General features: G+C 39.9%; 1 protein-coding gene across 6 annotated transcripts in view; it reads right to left on the reverse strand.

Moving 5' to 3' along the window:
• LOC117295251 (ras GTPase-activating-like protein IQGAP1) overlaps positions 1-15,825 on the reverse strand; it is a 65,638-nt gene that overhangs the window by 19,670 nt on the left and 30,143 nt on the right. For 4 of the 6 annotated variants that reach the window (XM_033777788.1, XM_033777789.1, XM_033777794.1 and 1 more), the window contains 21 exons: positions 15,582-15,603; positions 14,566-14,744; positions 13,375-13,468; positions 12,828-12,991; positions 11,938-12,028; positions 11,137-11,300; positions 10,855-10,891; positions 9,805-9,974; positions 9,268-9,349; positions 8,938-9,101; positions 8,634-8,724; positions 8,133-8,297; positions 7,675-7,817; positions 6,988-7,158; positions 6,578-6,661; positions 5,847-5,918; positions 5,297-5,366; positions 5,082-5,168; positions 4,846-4,967; positions 4,100-4,392; positions 1,169-1,174 (listed from right to left, as the gene is read on the reverse strand). In XM_033777788.1, the coding sequence (XP_033633679.1) occupies positions 1,169-1,174; positions 4,100-4,392; positions 4,846-4,967; positions 5,082-5,168; positions 5,297-5,366; positions 5,847-5,918; positions 6,578-6,661; positions 6,988-7,158; positions 7,675-7,817; positions 8,133-8,297; positions 8,634-8,724; positions 8,938-9,101; positions 9,268-9,349; positions 9,805-9,974; positions 10,855-10,891; positions 11,137-11,300; positions 11,938-12,028; positions 12,828-12,991; positions 13,375-13,468; positions 14,566-14,744; positions 15,582-15,603 (2,471 nt within the window). The remainder of the gene's footprint in view (positions 1-1,168; positions 1,175-4,099; positions 4,393-4,845; positions 4,968-5,081; positions 5,169-5,296; positions 5,367-5,846; positions 5,919-6,577; positions 6,662-6,987; positions 7,159-7,674; positions 7,818-8,132; positions 8,298-8,633; positions 8,725-8,937; positions 9,102-9,267; positions 9,350-9,804; positions 9,975-10,854; positions 10,892-11,136; positions 11,301-11,937; positions 12,029-12,827; positions 12,992-13,374; positions 13,469-14,565; positions 14,745-15,581; positions 15,604-15,825) is intronic. The other 2 variants (XM_033777790.1, XM_033777793.1) reach the window with 1 other exon arrangement.

A 15,825-nucleotide genomic window follows, 5' to 3' on the forward strand; every position in this document is an offset into this window, starting at 1 on the left:
CACAACCACTTGTACATATATATTGTACTACAAACACATGCACAACCACAGTGAAAGAGGAAGTTGCTGCAGGGTGGGGTGGGGTGTGAGAAAACAGTTGCAGGTGAGAGTATTGTATTGTAGGGTAGGAGGACACCACTAAAAACACAGAAAGAGTTCAAGAAAACAATAATGTACATTTCCAGAACTTTTTTTTCAGCGATTATAACATCATTATAAGCAGGATTGGGAATAACAAACTAGCTGACAATGAATGTCTAAAATGAAATCACAATAGGTTTGAAAACTTCTTTACAGAAAACCCCCCAGAAATACAATCTAAAGGGAAACATAACGGAATGGATGGGAGGAAATCACAGTTAGCATTTGAAGCAGATTAGGTAACTTCATTGGGATGAACATCTTCGGTTATTTCTTAAAAACTAGAAGATTGGAATGAAAGTACACTTCCGAAACCCGATGTTGTACAACTCCTTAAAGCACTAGCACTTTTGAAGGGTTAAGCTGGAAAGCATATAAAGCATTTATCCGCATGTTTATTAGTAAACCGAACACCACTATTACAAATCACTACAAGATGTACACACATGTGTGACCCTGCCCTCTATAGATTAGGAATTTTCTTGATGAGGGACCTGTGGGCGGGACATTGTGTGAAAGTGCACCCGGGGTAACCATGGGGTTATAAACCCCTGGGCCTCCCCAGGGCTGTGTTCGCCATGGGGATAAGAGATAGTGTGAAAAGGGCTAATGAATTCTTAAAAATTGATCCAGGGGTGGATTTCACAAAGAGTTAAGACTAGTCTTATCTCGAATTAGGACGAGTTACTCGTCCTAACTTAGGACTAGCCTTAAGTTTTTAATAACTTCTAATAGTCCTAAGTTAGGACTATCCCTGTGAAAACGACCCCAGGGCAAATAGTAGTATAGCATGGGTGTTGAAAGCTCTTCTAATAGATTCAAGCAAAATCCATTAAATAAGTTTTGTGGGGCAGGGTCACTAGGTATGTGCAATCTAAGCATGAAATTATGAATAAAGTATGACAGTATGTGTACATGTAGCCACTACTAGACGGGTTACTTTTTTGCATCTACAGCAACTAAAACAAAATAATTCACTGTAAAATGACCGGTTATACTTTCTGGGAAAGAGGTGATCCCTACTTACATCATCCTGCAGGGTAGAAGGTTGTCAATCCGTGATGGGAAGAAGCAAAAAAGAATTGAAGAATGACGAAGGAGCAGGAATGATTGGCAGTAGTAATATTGCAGTGACGTCGTGTAAAAAGAGGGCAACACAGGATTGCAAATAAAAAATAAATAAAAAAATAAGGAGCAAAATTCAGGGAAATCAAACTCAGAAAGCCAAGAACACCATGCATCACTTAATGAAAAAAATAAATAATTTAAGATTGATTACAAAAAATATAAAAATTGGACTGTAAGGGTTTTACATGTGTTCATTTTTGAATGAATTTCACAAAAAGAAACAACACAGTTTGAAGAGTTATTTGTATATAACTTTGAGTTGAACAAACAAAATTATTTTATACCCTGTCAGTTTCCCTTTTGGTTTATGACTGGATGATATTTTGTTACAAAATAATAAAATGAGTTATGTTAGCACATTTTATGCCACCCTCAAGGAATGGTCATTATAATATATTAGTTTTGACTGATTCTGACATTTATAATTCTGATAAGTACTGCAAATAAAAAATTGAGATCAGGATTTGGGATCAAACAGAATCACAAAATTCCATTTGATTCAACCTGAAATAAAAATCACGTTGAACCACTGCCCTAAATGAAATGGTTAAAGGCAGTGGACACTATTGGTAATAACTCAAAATAATTTTTAGCATAAAACCTTTCTTGGTGACCAGAAATGGGGTGAGGTTGATGGTACAAAACATTGTAAGAATCGGCTCCCTCTGAAGTGCCATAGTTTTTGAGAAAGAAGTAATTTTCCACGAATTTGATTTCGAGACCTCAGATTTAGAACTTGAGGTCTCGAAATCAACCATCTAAACGCACACAACTTCGTGTGACAAAGGGTGTTTTTTTCTTTCACTATTATCTCGCAAGTTCGATAACCGATTGAGCTCAAATTTTCACAGGCTTGTTATTTTATGCATATGTTGAGATACACCAACTGTGAAGGCTAGTCTTTGACAATTACCAATAGTGTCCACTGCCTTTAAACAAAATGCCATGCAATTAATGCAACAGTCATACCCAAGCCCCCAACCAAGATGTATTATTCCGCAACAAATAAGGTCAGGATACTATAGTAAACTTGACTGCCTAGTAAGACAGACATAAAGCATTTACCCCAGTTCCAAGGGATGATCGATCTTGCCAAGACATTATTTCCCAGCATGAAATGCTGGCTCATAAGGCCACATAAAAAAAAAATTAAAAAAATGTTGATCGTCCTTTTTTTTTTTTCGGATGGGGGAGGGAGTGATTTTTTTTTTTTTTTTAAATAGTTTTGTGGACATGCCAAACATGAAATCAAGAATAAAGAAATCATCACAATCACTATAAAACAGAGGGTTTGTGTGTTTTTTATGTTTTCAATAGTTTTGTCAAACAAATTTAACTCCTAGATGACATTTTGTGTAAACTTTTTCAAAAAACTAAGCACAGTGTAGCCAAAGTAAATATTTCAAGAATTGTTCTCTGCCAACATGAATAAAAACCTTCTTTAAACATCTTTTCAAACCTGTACATTTTGAAAAAAAATATCAGTTGAAAAGGTTGTTTTTTTATGATTAAAACAAAATAAAATAAAAATGGGGTCGGGGGGTTTTGAACGGTCGGGCGGGGACGATCAACAATTTTCTTTTTATGTGGCCTAACCCTAAAATTGGTTCTTTAAAAATGCTAGAATCTAGCAAAACTTTATCAGGCCTCCTTGCGCAAGGGACCAGACCGGGGCCACTTGGTGGGGTACAAACCTCCACCGGCCCCCATGAGAGTGTGCCTCCAGAACACCTTCTGGAATGCTTCACCAATCCAGGTAGAATGTTCTCACAAAACTTTCTGACATTTGAGACGCTCCCTTCCTTAAACTTTCGCAGCTGAACATGTTAGGATCATGCTGAGTGCCTTCAAGACTATTTTTGGTCTAAAATCCGTTTGGTCTTCGATGGTAGTTTACACAAACCCCTGAATCAGAAAACAGTTAAATCTGCCATGCCATTCTGAAAAACTTTGCTTTCCTTTATAGGAATACACATTCTTAAAGAAGACACGATGCAAAAAGTAGGGGGGGCGGGGGTAATTTAGTTGCATGCAATGAATGCAAGGCTTGCAAACAGGGTCAAAAGTCTTTATCTACAAGCAACAAAATAAAAGATGCTCATTCTCATATATTAAACAAATGCATATCGCTACACCAAGGCGTTGAGGCTATCTTTGTTCTAGCACTACTGCCTCAATCACTTTGTATATTAAGTGGCGTTGAGGCTATCTTTGTTCCAGCACTACTGCCTCAATCACTTTGTATATTAAGTGGCGTTGAGGCTATCTTTGTTCCAGCACTACTGCCACAAATCACTTTGTATATTAAGCGGCGTTGAGGCTATCTTTGTTCCAGCACTACTGCCACAAATCACTTTGTATATTAAGTGGCGTTGAGGCTATCTTTGTTCCAGCACTACTGCCACAAATCACTTTGTATATTAAGTGGCGTTGAGGCTATCTTTGTTCCAGCACTACTGCCTCAATCACTTTGTATATTAAGTGCTCCAGTGTGACTGAGGCATCTCTAAATGCAAGTAGGCATCTAATTGCTGCTGGTTTTATTAGCACAAATTTAAAAAGTAATGATGACGAGATATCAACTTTGGAAGGATATAAAATCACATTGGAAAGGTATTTTGTGTGTGGAGGTGTAGTGTTAACAATAATGGAATGGAAACACATATCAAAAATTGAAATCACATTCAAAAATTCACTTCATAACAAAAAAATTGTATGTAAGATTTTTTTTTTTAACACAATCCCCACCTACTTTACTGACCTCTTGCACCATTTTGGGAGTCAATTCCCCTCCCCCGCAAAAAAAAGGTGTAGAGAAAACCAAACTTACGTTATTTCTTCCTCCAACGCCGTTTTAAACAGCTTCAACATCAGGAATTCCTCTCGCTGATTGGCGGCGTAGTTATACAACGTCAAGATGACCGACTCCATAAACTTGGTGGTGCGACTCTGAGGCATGGCGAAGATGAGCTTGGCCAGGTAGTGTGGGTCCGTCTGAAGTAGGTAGAATAGATGCTGGTATGCCTCCAACATCTCACGTTTCTCCTTGCTCATGGCCTTCAGGCCAGAGGTGCGGCTCGTCTCCGTGTTGCGTCGGAGCTTCTTACCGTGAGACACCACATCCTAGTGATTAACGCAGTAATGAAATTTAAATCACAATTTCAAATGGTAAACCCAGTATTGATATTTGGTCTTTGGTGAAAAGTCATTATTTTTTTTTATTGAGTTCAAGGGGTGACCTACATGTACACATGGTGTAGACTCTAATAGACTCAAAGTAGGAAGAATCATGATTTCTGAAACAGGCGGTTGCACCTCCAACCAACTGTTTCACAAACAGTTGCACCCTCAAAAATAACCCCAAAACACATGGGCTCAAAATGGTCTTGGAGAAACTGGCAAGATATTCTTCCTACCTAAGTCTGTATAGGGTTTGAGGCTTTGCAATGGCGAGGTACCAATAGATCAATTTGGTTTGAAGTAACACCATGTGTATATCTAATTGCTGTGTAGATTATGTTCTTTTGAGAACTTGATTTCTTATTTTTTTTTTTTGGCCCTCGTCAGTTTGCCTACCTGAAGCGTGATTCTGTTCTTGACCAGCAGGCCAATTTTGATGTCCATGACGTTCAGGTCGCTCTCCAATTGCTGGTTGGATCGGATCTTCTTCACTACTTTCTCACGAAGCTCTTGAAGTTCTGTCAACAAATTCACAGCACAATTACAATATTATAAAAAGGTTTCACTTTTCATGTTTTTTTTTTTTTTCAGACTAAAAATTGTTCTACTTAAACTAAAAATGTTCTACATACCAAGTTCTTCATTCAAGTCTCTTTCATTCCGTTCCAGGAGGTGAACGAACTTTGCAACTACACTGACAGGAGGATGATCCGACTTAACTGTAGAAGGGGATTTAAAGAATATGGATCAGTGAGAGAGCATTTATAGTAAATTTTTACTAACATCACAAAAATCATTTGGGTATCCTTATTTCTACAGCATACTTGCATGAAAGAAAGAAACTTACCGAGTGTGAAATAATCATTCCTGGCTTTGTTGGATCTCCAGAAAGTTTGCATCTTCACCACAGAGTCAACCTACAAGAGGATGGAGAAATCAATGCAAAGGTACCTTTCAATTTGGGTTGATTAGAGACAAATTGACTGGAGCGAGAAATGAACCCATGACCGGGTTGATGTGCTAGTGCTCCACCAACTGAGCTGGTGAGACAAATTCAATTCAAAAGGCCTAATGCTCAACTTCAAAGGACCAAGACCTTATAACGTTGTGGGTGTTCCAAGATTTGGATTAATAGTGATTCCAATTTCATGCCATATCAGATCTAGTGTGTTAAATAAGTTTGCCTTGAACAAGAACAAATAACTGGAGCTGGCTTTCTACCAACTGAGCTATCTAGCCTTTATGTTGGCGGTCTCCCCATTATGTCAATATCTTTGTTCGAGGGTGTCTGTCAGAAGACATTCATCCTGTAACTGCTGTAAGGCCAGGGATAACACTCAAGTTTATCCAATTAGTTTCCCCTGTGGCTTATCACTTGATATGCGAGTTAAACTTACATTTTTCTTGAAGAAGTTGAGTCTTCCTTGGAACTTCTTCTGGTCGGCGTGCATCCGCGCGTAGGATTGCAACTACAAAATTTGAAGAAAAAAAGATAAAAGAAAAAGAATACTGTTACACTGCATTTACGGAAACTTAAACCATCGTTTTCAAAAATCATTCCATCTTCTGGATGGAGAGAGAAACATGCACCAGGCAAGGAGTCCCAAAGAGATGCAGTTCATTCCATCTTCTGGATGGAGAGAGAAACATGCACCAGGCAAGGAGTCCCAAAGAGATGCAGTTCAGAGAATTAAGGTAACAGTGTAGTAAAACCCTCATCTTGACCGGTCGTCAAATTGAAATACTTTCATTTTACAACAAAGATTGGTGCTCCTTAATAACAAATTCTTATATAGCGCGTTTCACAATAAACCGTATCAATGCGCTTTACATTAGTCCCCTGGGCATTGGGCCAATAAACATCCCTTTAATCTTTCTCAGCTCCCATTAGGGAGTATACAGCCCCGTGCTGCCGTGGCGCTCTGAAAGCTTTTCATTCACAATATCAACCTCTACCCTCGCAGGTACCCATTTATTCCCCTGGGTGAAGAGAAGCAATTATAGTAAAGTATCTTGCTCAAGGACACAAGTGTCACGACCGGGATTCGAACCCACACTCCGGTGAATTAGCACCAGAACTTGAATTCGATGCTCTTAACCACTCGGCCGTGACACTCTGACTCCTTACTTTGACTGCAGTTTCTTCTTGACCGTTGAGGAAATCCAATCTTTCCTTGTAAGCATGCCTCTGTCGGAAGCCCTTGAGCCAGCTCTGATGAAGAAAAAAACAACAACAAGAAAGATCAATCAAGGGACATTCCGCCATAAGAAATACTAGCTTCACACTAACTACACAGTTCCAATACTAAATATCATTCTCTAAGAGCCTGGTTGGTAGAGCAGAATGCACTACCTTACCAACTTTTTACGAAGCAATTTGTGCTCAAGGGCACAAATGTCATGACCAGGATTTAAACCCACACTCTGCTGCTGACAACACCAGAGCTTGGGCTCGACGAATTAGATCACTCAACCACAAGACACCACATTATAAATGTTCATACTACTATTCATTCCTTGGTTGTCCTGAAGACGTACCTGTATACGGATGATGGCAGGCAGTTGCCTCCTGATGAAGTCTAACCTCTCTTTGTAGGCCTTCCTAGCGATGGTTCCTCTCACATGAGACTGAAGAGTCACTATCTTACCCTCGTTGGACTTGAAGAGAAGAGCACGGTCGTACTCTGCCGTTACCCCAGTCACCACTCTCTGATTGTCACACACAAAAATTCAAAGTAAAATGATACTCAATAATATAAAAAAAAACACTCATATCCGTCACTCAGTGACGCTCACGGCACTTCAACATTCAGTATTTTCCTGTAAGGTATTGTGGAGCTATGTTTTTGAAGTATGTAATGGTTAACAGGGTGCTGTGGCGCAATGTGCATCCAATTAAACAAGGATGACAGTGACGAAGCCCTTCTCTTTTCAATAAGTGCACCGGATTCTTTTATGTGCATAACACAACACAATTGACCAATGGTTTTACTTCCCATCCAAAGGACGAGGCACTAATGGTTAAGTATATTGCCTTAGAACACAAGTTTCACGACTGGGACTCCCACACTCAGCTGAACAGAAATACTGCGCTTGCACAATTTGTGGAGAATTGTGATCGTAAGAACAGAATTCTGCGGTAAGCAGAGCCATGAACTTGGGCCCAGTACCGAGATCTGTTGAGTATTAATGCAAAAACCTAAACGTCTACCTAGAAGATCTTACCTGAATTTCCTCCTTAGAGAGCTGCAGATTGGAATCACAAAAGTCTTCTGGCTCCATCCAACTGAACTCCATGGTTAAGAAGTTGAAGTAGAAGTTACTTCCATCCCTAAGCTTATGGCACACCCAGCTACCAGGAGAACCACCTAAAATGAGGAGACCGGTCACAGAGCTAAATTCATGATGACTACAAGCTAGTCACAAATAGTCTCACTCGGGGATTGTAAAACAACTACCAGAAATACCCCCCCTCGCCCAATCCTAAGTCGTAAAGCTCAAAGTCTCAAAGAGAAAGGATTGATCTTAAGAAGTGTATCAATCTGAGTTGCTAGGCAAGGGTAAACAAAAAGAGAATTGGACTAGACGAAAAGTTTGAAAAGGCCAGCAGTTATTCCCCGATTAGTGTGAAAAGTGCTAAAGTGGTGGCGACAACGGAGAATAAAACACAAAGATTGACTCACTCTTTGTTTTATTTTCTTTGGCCTCTGTGAGTTTCTCCAGGTACATCTCCTCACAGTCAGGGACGACTGAGTTCAGAGCCAAGTCAGGTTGACGCAGCGCCTCAAGTAGTGGGGCTGACTTCTTGTCTTCTATCATCATGTTCACGTTGGCGACAGTCACAGCCACTGGATAGCATGGAGTAAAATATTAATAATATATACTTCTACAGCCCTTTATCACATCCCTAAGGGCTCCGTATTTGTTAATGATGGTGGCTTCTTATATAGCGCACATGTCCGTCACTCAGTGACACTCCAGGCGCTGTAACATACAGAACTTCCTTCAAGATTTGCGACTACGTTTTGAATGTGAAGCCTAATTCTGATAGCACCAGGTAATGATTTACAAGGTTTAGTAGATACGTGCGCTATATAAGACTTTGATATTATTATTATTATTATTATGGTCCACACTCTGCTGATCAGAAACATCAGAGCTTGAGTTTGGGGATTTGAACTTACGTTTGTTTGCGTTGGTGTTCTTGTTGTTGGATTTATCAATCCCATCCTGGATCTCATCTAGCCACAACACTGCCGCCTCGTCCTCAGTCAACTAAATAAAAATTCAAAACAAGGAATGGTTCAAACAAAGCACCGGCACAGCACGTTAAACCGGAGGTCGTTCATTCAAATCCTCTAGTAAATATTTCTTTGTTCAAACCAAAAGCATTTCATGTCTACCCAGTACATTTCCCTTGTGGTTTATTATTTGATAAAAGAACAAAAATAGAACAAAAATAAAACAAACTAGTAGCCAAGAACTCACCTCTGCCTTGTGGTCTTTCTCTCCTCGTAGTGTGATGAGATAAAGGATATAAAGATCTGGTTCTACTTCTCTTAGCTTAGCGGCGGGGGTCTGCAGAGCCTGGAGTGTCTCGTTGGGGTCTCCCGTATCAAGGGCTTCGTTGATCTTAGCAACAGCCATGATCCCTGAACAAGGTAAACAAATCAAAACGCTTTTAATATATTTAAATTTATTTAATAAATGTTATTTTTGATAGGTGTCAGCTACCGCGCAATCTCGGTGGTATAGTTGGTATGACACTGCCCTAGAATTGCAAAGGTCGTGGGTCAAGAGGAAGCTTTTTTGACTTACTTTCATGTTCTTCAAGTAGCTCCGCATTAACCATCTCAACGCATCCCTGTACATGCTCTTGTAGTAGATAGTCAGCACCACTCTGCAAAGAAAGACAACAATATTAATGCGCCGCTGCCAGGTTGTGCTTCTACGCTTATTTTCCTAAACAGTTAAACAGAACTAGTGACTTCTGTTTAACCGTTTCTACCAATTTCAATCCAAATTGGTAATCTGAACTTTGGTGCAGGTTACACACGATTGCTGGTGTCAATTTAAGTTTAGAATTGTACTGCATTTAAAAGCAATGCTTACCACAGAAATTGTCCCCTTCAATACTGCACCCAATAAACTGCAGAATTCTGTGGCCCTGGTTAGCGCAGAACTTTGCAGCAAAATCAAATCGGATCCACTAGGGATGTCGGTAAACTCAAAATATTAAAACCCCAACCGATATACACACCTCTATGTTGCAGACACTCTGTTCTGTACACTTAAGGGAAAATCATTCATTCTCGGGTCGACAGTTTGGTAGCCTTAAAACACAAAATCACTCACCGATGCATTTTTTCTCTTTCTGGATGCCAGTTTATCCTGGTACCTCTGCCAGACTGTTTCGTCTTCCTCTATGTCAGTCAGGCAGGCCTCGGGGAGCAACATGAGGTGTACAGTAGCAGTAGGGTCTCCTGCATCCACGGCATGATTGATGCCTGCTACTGTCTTTAGTACTGTGACAGGGAAAAGCGACAGATAGAGGGTCAAAGTCTTGTGTCAATAGCAGTAGGGTCTACTGCATCCACGGCATGATTGATGCCTGCTACTGTCTTTAGTACTGTGACAGGGAAAAGCGACAGATAGAGGGTCAAAGTCTTGTGTCAATAGCAGTAGGGTCTACTGCATCCACGGCATGATTGATGCCTGCTACTGTCTTTAGTACTGTGACAGGGAAAAGCGACAGATAGAGTGTCAAAGTCTTGTGTCAATAGCAGTAGGGTCTCCTGCATCCACGGCATGATTGATGCCGGCTACTGTCTTTAGTACTGTGACAGGGAAAAGCGACAGATAGAGTGTCAAAGTCTTGTGTCAATAGCAGTAGGGTCTCCTGCATCCACGGCATGATTGATGCCGGCTACTGTCTTTAGTACTGTGACAGGGAAAAGCGACAGATAGAGGGTCAAAGTCTTGTGTCAATAGCAGTAGGGTCTCCTGCATCCACGGCATGATTGATGCCTGCGTCTGTCTTTAGTACTGTGACAGGGAAAAGCGACAGATAGAGGGTCAAAGTCTTGTGTCAATATAATGGGGAATTGAACCCTCTGTTTTTTTTTATTTTTTTTTTTATATAATATTTTTTATATCTATATTTAAATATTTTTGAATAATTTTTATATATATATAATATAAAAAAAATGAACCCTAAATCGACTTTGACTCAAACAAGGCTAAAAAGCCACTCTTGGTAAGGGGCTACAAGAAAAACAAATTGAAAATAACTCGAGGGAGCTGAAGGTAGGAATTGCTGTTACTCTAAAAACAGTCTAGATTGTAGGATGGAGGGAAACATGCACCAGGCAAAGAGTTGCAGTACTCATCAGGAATAAATCATACCTTGGAGAGCTTCAGAGAGCTGGTCATGTGTAAGATCCTGCACAAAAATAAAAAATAAATAATACCAATTAAAGAAATTACAAAAAACTTCAATTTTTTTTTGTCTTCAAATCTTAATAAAGACAAGTAGCAAAATTAAGGTAAAACATTGGGGTGAACTCATTCTCTCAACGATAAGTGTACTGAATTCTTTTAGGTGCATTACACAACACACTCAAACCAACAGTTTTACGTCTCATATACATATAGTATTGACATGTGAGAGAAGTTTTTGTGTCTCACCGCTTCATTGGTCGTCTTGAGTCTGCCTAGTTCCTCCTGATAGAGATCAGCCCACTGCGGCTCCAAGGTGGGTAGCTTGGCCTCGGGTCTGTTCAGCAGAGACACCGTCTCTTTGGCATTCCCAGAGTCAATAGCCCCGTTGATATCTCGAACAGCTTTCAACACTGTGAAGATAACAAATTAAAAATATTTAGAGGGTTAAATTCAATAGCAGGGTTGAAATTTTAAACTGGACCACTGGGCCGACGTCAGTGATTTTTTAGTGTCGGGCCAGTAAGCTTAAGACAAGGCAAGTCCAGTAGTCTAGTTTTTTCTTCAATCCAACATCTTTGTCTCAAAAGAATGGTATTCAAAGGAAAGGTTTTAGCCTCATAAATATCTTTTAATCCTGCCAAGTATCGCCCATTAAACAAAACAGATAAATATACTCTAAGTGTTTGGTTCTGACGACACAGTTTAGGATGATCAAACTGTGTTCTCGTTTCGATTGTAGTCTCATTTAAAATGAATCTGGTTTTGCAAATAAAATCCCGGTCCAGTAAAGATTCTACGCTACAAGTCCTGCGTTTTTGTGCAGATTTTTCTGCAAAATTCAAGCACTGAATGGTAACCTTCTTTAGACATCTATATGGGAAGTGTTGTCCAGGGACACCTTTTACATAAAGGTCCAATTATTTCTGAGATTCAAAGACTCTAGATTAATATTATTATTATTATTATTGATGGTTTATTAAAATTGAACTTGTAGCCAATGGCTAAATTGCGTCAATATACATGTTACACAGACTTATCTAGACTTACTTTGCTTGCGTTCATCTGCTTCAGAGTTGGCCATGTTAACACCGACTTGTAGCTCATCCTTGTCCAAGAACGCATCATCAGATCCCTCATTCTTGAAAAAAAAGTGAAGAAAACGAATAGACTTAATTACGTGTGCATCTTCAGTTACACTCCAATATTTTGTTTAGCGTCAATCAAGTGAGGTTTGCTGGAATGTGTAATAAGTCTCCTTATGAGCAGTGTTGGTTTTGAGAAAATTGGTGGGTTAACGGCTTAATGTTTTTATCAGTGTGCTCTGATCAATTTCAGGAGAATGCTGAACTCTGTTGCTGTATGCTGCCTATGTACTGCCTAAGAAATTGCTTGGGGCTGAGCGGTCTAGCCTACCGGATTCCAACACACAATCTTGTGATTGCACGTCCTGCAGTCAAGCCAATGGACCACAGTTAGCTTGGTAAGATTCGAACCCACAACCTTGTGATTGCACGTCCTGCAGTCAAGCCAATGGACCACAGTTAGCTTGGTAAGATTCGAACCCACAACCTTGTGATTGCAAGTCCTGCAGTCAAACCACTGGACCACAGTTAGCTTGGTAAGATTCGAACCCACAACCTTGTGATTGCACGTCCTGCAGTCAAGCCAATGGACCACAGTTAGCTTGGTAAGATTCGAACACACAACCTTGTGATTGCACGTCTTGCAGTCAAGCCAATGGACCACAGTTAGCTTGGTAAGATTCGAACACACAATCTTGTGATTGCACGTCTTGCAGTCAAACACTGGACCACAGTTAGCTTGGTAAGATTCGAACACACAATCTTGTGATTGCAAGTCCTGCAGTCAAACCACTGGACCATAGGTAGTTTTCTCTTGCTAGGTAGGATTTGAACCCGAAACCTTGTTTCTCTTACCTGTATCTTCTGTCTCCTCGCCTGGTTGAGTGCATTCAGATACCATCGGCCATTCTCTGCTTTCACATTCTTGATTCCGATGGCTGGACTCTCCAGGGCTCGCACCAAGGCGTTCACATCGCCAGCGTCCAACACAGAGTTGATCACAGTTATCTGATTCTGAACTGCAACAACAATGAAACAACAAAACAACGCTTAGAAATACGAGTATCTCTCTGACTTTCACCTAGGCCCAATTTCACAAACTTATACTTCCCAGAATAAGGTTACCAACCAAAAAAAACCTTGTCCAATGTACAATCTCCGACTGGTATCCTGCTTTTTTTGCTTAGCTGAAAGCAGCATTTTCTTAAGCAGCTCAATGCAATGGAGCCCTGGGCGTAATTTCAAAAAACCTGGGAGCCTAAAAACTTGCTAAGCACAGAAAAGTGTTGCTTAACAGAAACTGCCAAAATCACAATAAGTTTACAATGTTGTGACTGTCGCCCACTCAGTTTTTCGTTTGCCGAAATAAGATTTACTACAAAACCAACAGAAAGAAACGTACCATTAGCAGCGCTGATGTTCCCCTGTATTTCAGCTTGTGTGAGAAGCATGTCATAAATCTCTCTCTCAGTCATATCGTCTCCTTCTCTCATACTCTGTAAATACAACAAGAATAGTTCAATGGTTCGTCTTGATATACATACAGCGAATAACAAATGCAGGGGTGAGAGTCATTACTAACGAAAAAGTCTGAAACTTGGATACAAATTCAAAGGTATGTTGAAATGATGGCATTTCTACCGTTTGGTAACCCCTGCTGGGGTTATAGATTCCAAGCAGCATTTGCAAACAGTATCCAAAGCACTATAGAAGTAGACCAATGAGCAGGATTTCTTTATTTGTGGAACAAAATATTGCCTGATTTTCTTCACCAGGCCTACATAAAAAGTCTGAATTCAGCCAAAAGTCCGAACAATCTCATCCCCGCGAAATGACAATTTTATCAACTTTAGAAACCTTGTAATTCGACATCTGATGACGTCAAGAAAATTGCGATGTCTTCACATTGAGGTTCAATTGTCTGATGCGTTTCAAGGTTCAATTCAGTTCTAATCTCGAGTTCCAGAGAAGAAAAGAAAAAAAGATAGAGAAAAGGAACAAACAGAAACCAAACAAGAGGTGTTCCTGCACACATTGCACAGTGGCTTCCAGGGCTCAAATGTGGGAGAACAGTTCATGAGACTGCTGGGCTTTTAGTACAAAAATTATTTGGTGAGAAAGACTTATTTATTTAAAGACACTGGACACTATATTAAAGACCAGTCTTCTCACGTAACAAACATGTGAAAATTTGAACTCATTTGGTCGTTGAAGTTGCAAGATAATAACAAAAGAAAAAAACCCCTTGTCACACGAAGCTGTGTGCGTTTAGATGGTTGATTTCGAGACCTCAAATTCTAAATCTGAGGTCTCCAAAATCGAAATCGCAGAAAATTACCTCTTTCACGAAAACTATGTCACTTCAGAGGGAGCCGTTTCTCACAATGTTGTATACCATCAACCATTCCCCATTACTTGTCACCAAGTAAGGTTTTGTGCTAATAATTATTTGGAGTAATTACCAATAGTGTCCACTGCCTTTAAAACAGTTTTAAAAACCTCTAAAGCTAGGCATTTTAGGTTAAAAAAAAAAGAGTAAAGAAGTAGGCACTGAAAATTAATTAGACCTGAAAGATTCTGATGGCCTACACACCTTATTCAGAGCACTCTGGTGTTTACTTTGCTTAGCATTGTACAGCGTCTCTTGATACAAGTCTTGGTTGTCGTTAATGAGAGTGACCAGCATGGCGTTAGGGTTGTGTAGCGCTTTCAATGTGTCCTCAGACACCTGTTTCTCAACGGCGTCATTGATGGCGATGACTGCAGCATGCACTGTGTTGGGACGAATCAATTATAATGAATTTATTGTGAAGTTTGTAAAAAAAAATCGCCTGCCTTGCCTGTTACTCGTCCAAACCGCCCTAAACTGCCCTGGCTCTACCTCAAACAAACTGCCCACAACCGCCCTGCTTGTTACTCCTCAAACTCCCCTAAAACATCCTGCCTGTTACTCCTCAAACAGCCCCAAACCACCCTGCCTTTTACTCATTAAACCGCCCTTGTACACCCTGAAAACTACTCCATAGGTTGCCCAAGAAGTCAAGTTGCATCTTGAATTTTACACACACGTGACTGAAGCGCATCAAACAGCTGTGTAATAAAACATAGCTGAAGTAGGAAATGAGAGTCACAGCTTAACGGTCTAGTGACCTGACCTGTCAATTTGGTAGGCTATTTAAGTTACTCAATCTACTCCAGAGCTTGAATGTTATGTAAATTATGTTTTGATACTAAGTTTTCCTGTCATCAGCCAGCAGTTTGGGGGTGGGGGACAGGGGGAGGGCAGGACAGAAGCCTCCCCACTAAGACACCTTGCCCCCCCCCAAAAAAAAAAAAAAAATACAAAAATACAAAAATAAAATAATTGTCTATAGGGCACAAATGAATGGTTCAATATATTATACAGTCTTCCCAAAGATCAAAATATATAATAAACAATATGTAAACAAAATAATAATGTAAACAAAAATGGTTGTATTCCCCACTGCTTTTCCCCAAAAGCCAAATGAAAAGTGTCTGGTTACGACAATCACAGCCAAGGGGCACCCCCTTTGCAAAATGCCACACATTTCCGATAGAGAAGATCTCAAAAATTGAAATTGTACTGACCTGCTGCATCATCAACAGAAAGCTGTTGCCAAGACACGATGTACATGCGAAGAAGAGGAGGAAAAAGAAGAAGAAAAATAAAGGAAGAGGAATTTTTTTTTTTTAAATTGCTCTTTAATTCTTGAAAACAGAAACAGCAAAAGGAAGTAAAAAACAGGGCTCTCTCAAAACAAATTTAAATTGTTTATTATTTTGCTCTTTGCCATTGATGTTGTTTTTTAGCCCTTCACTTCTCTTTTTGTCT

This window comes from Asterias rubens, chromosome 10, assembly GCF_902459465.1.
Source record: "Asterias rubens chromosome 10, eAstRub1.3, whole genome shotgun sequence".
NCBI classification, from domain to species: Eukaryota; Metazoa; Echinodermata; class Asteroidea; order Forcipulatida; family Asteriidae; genus Asterias; species Asterias rubens.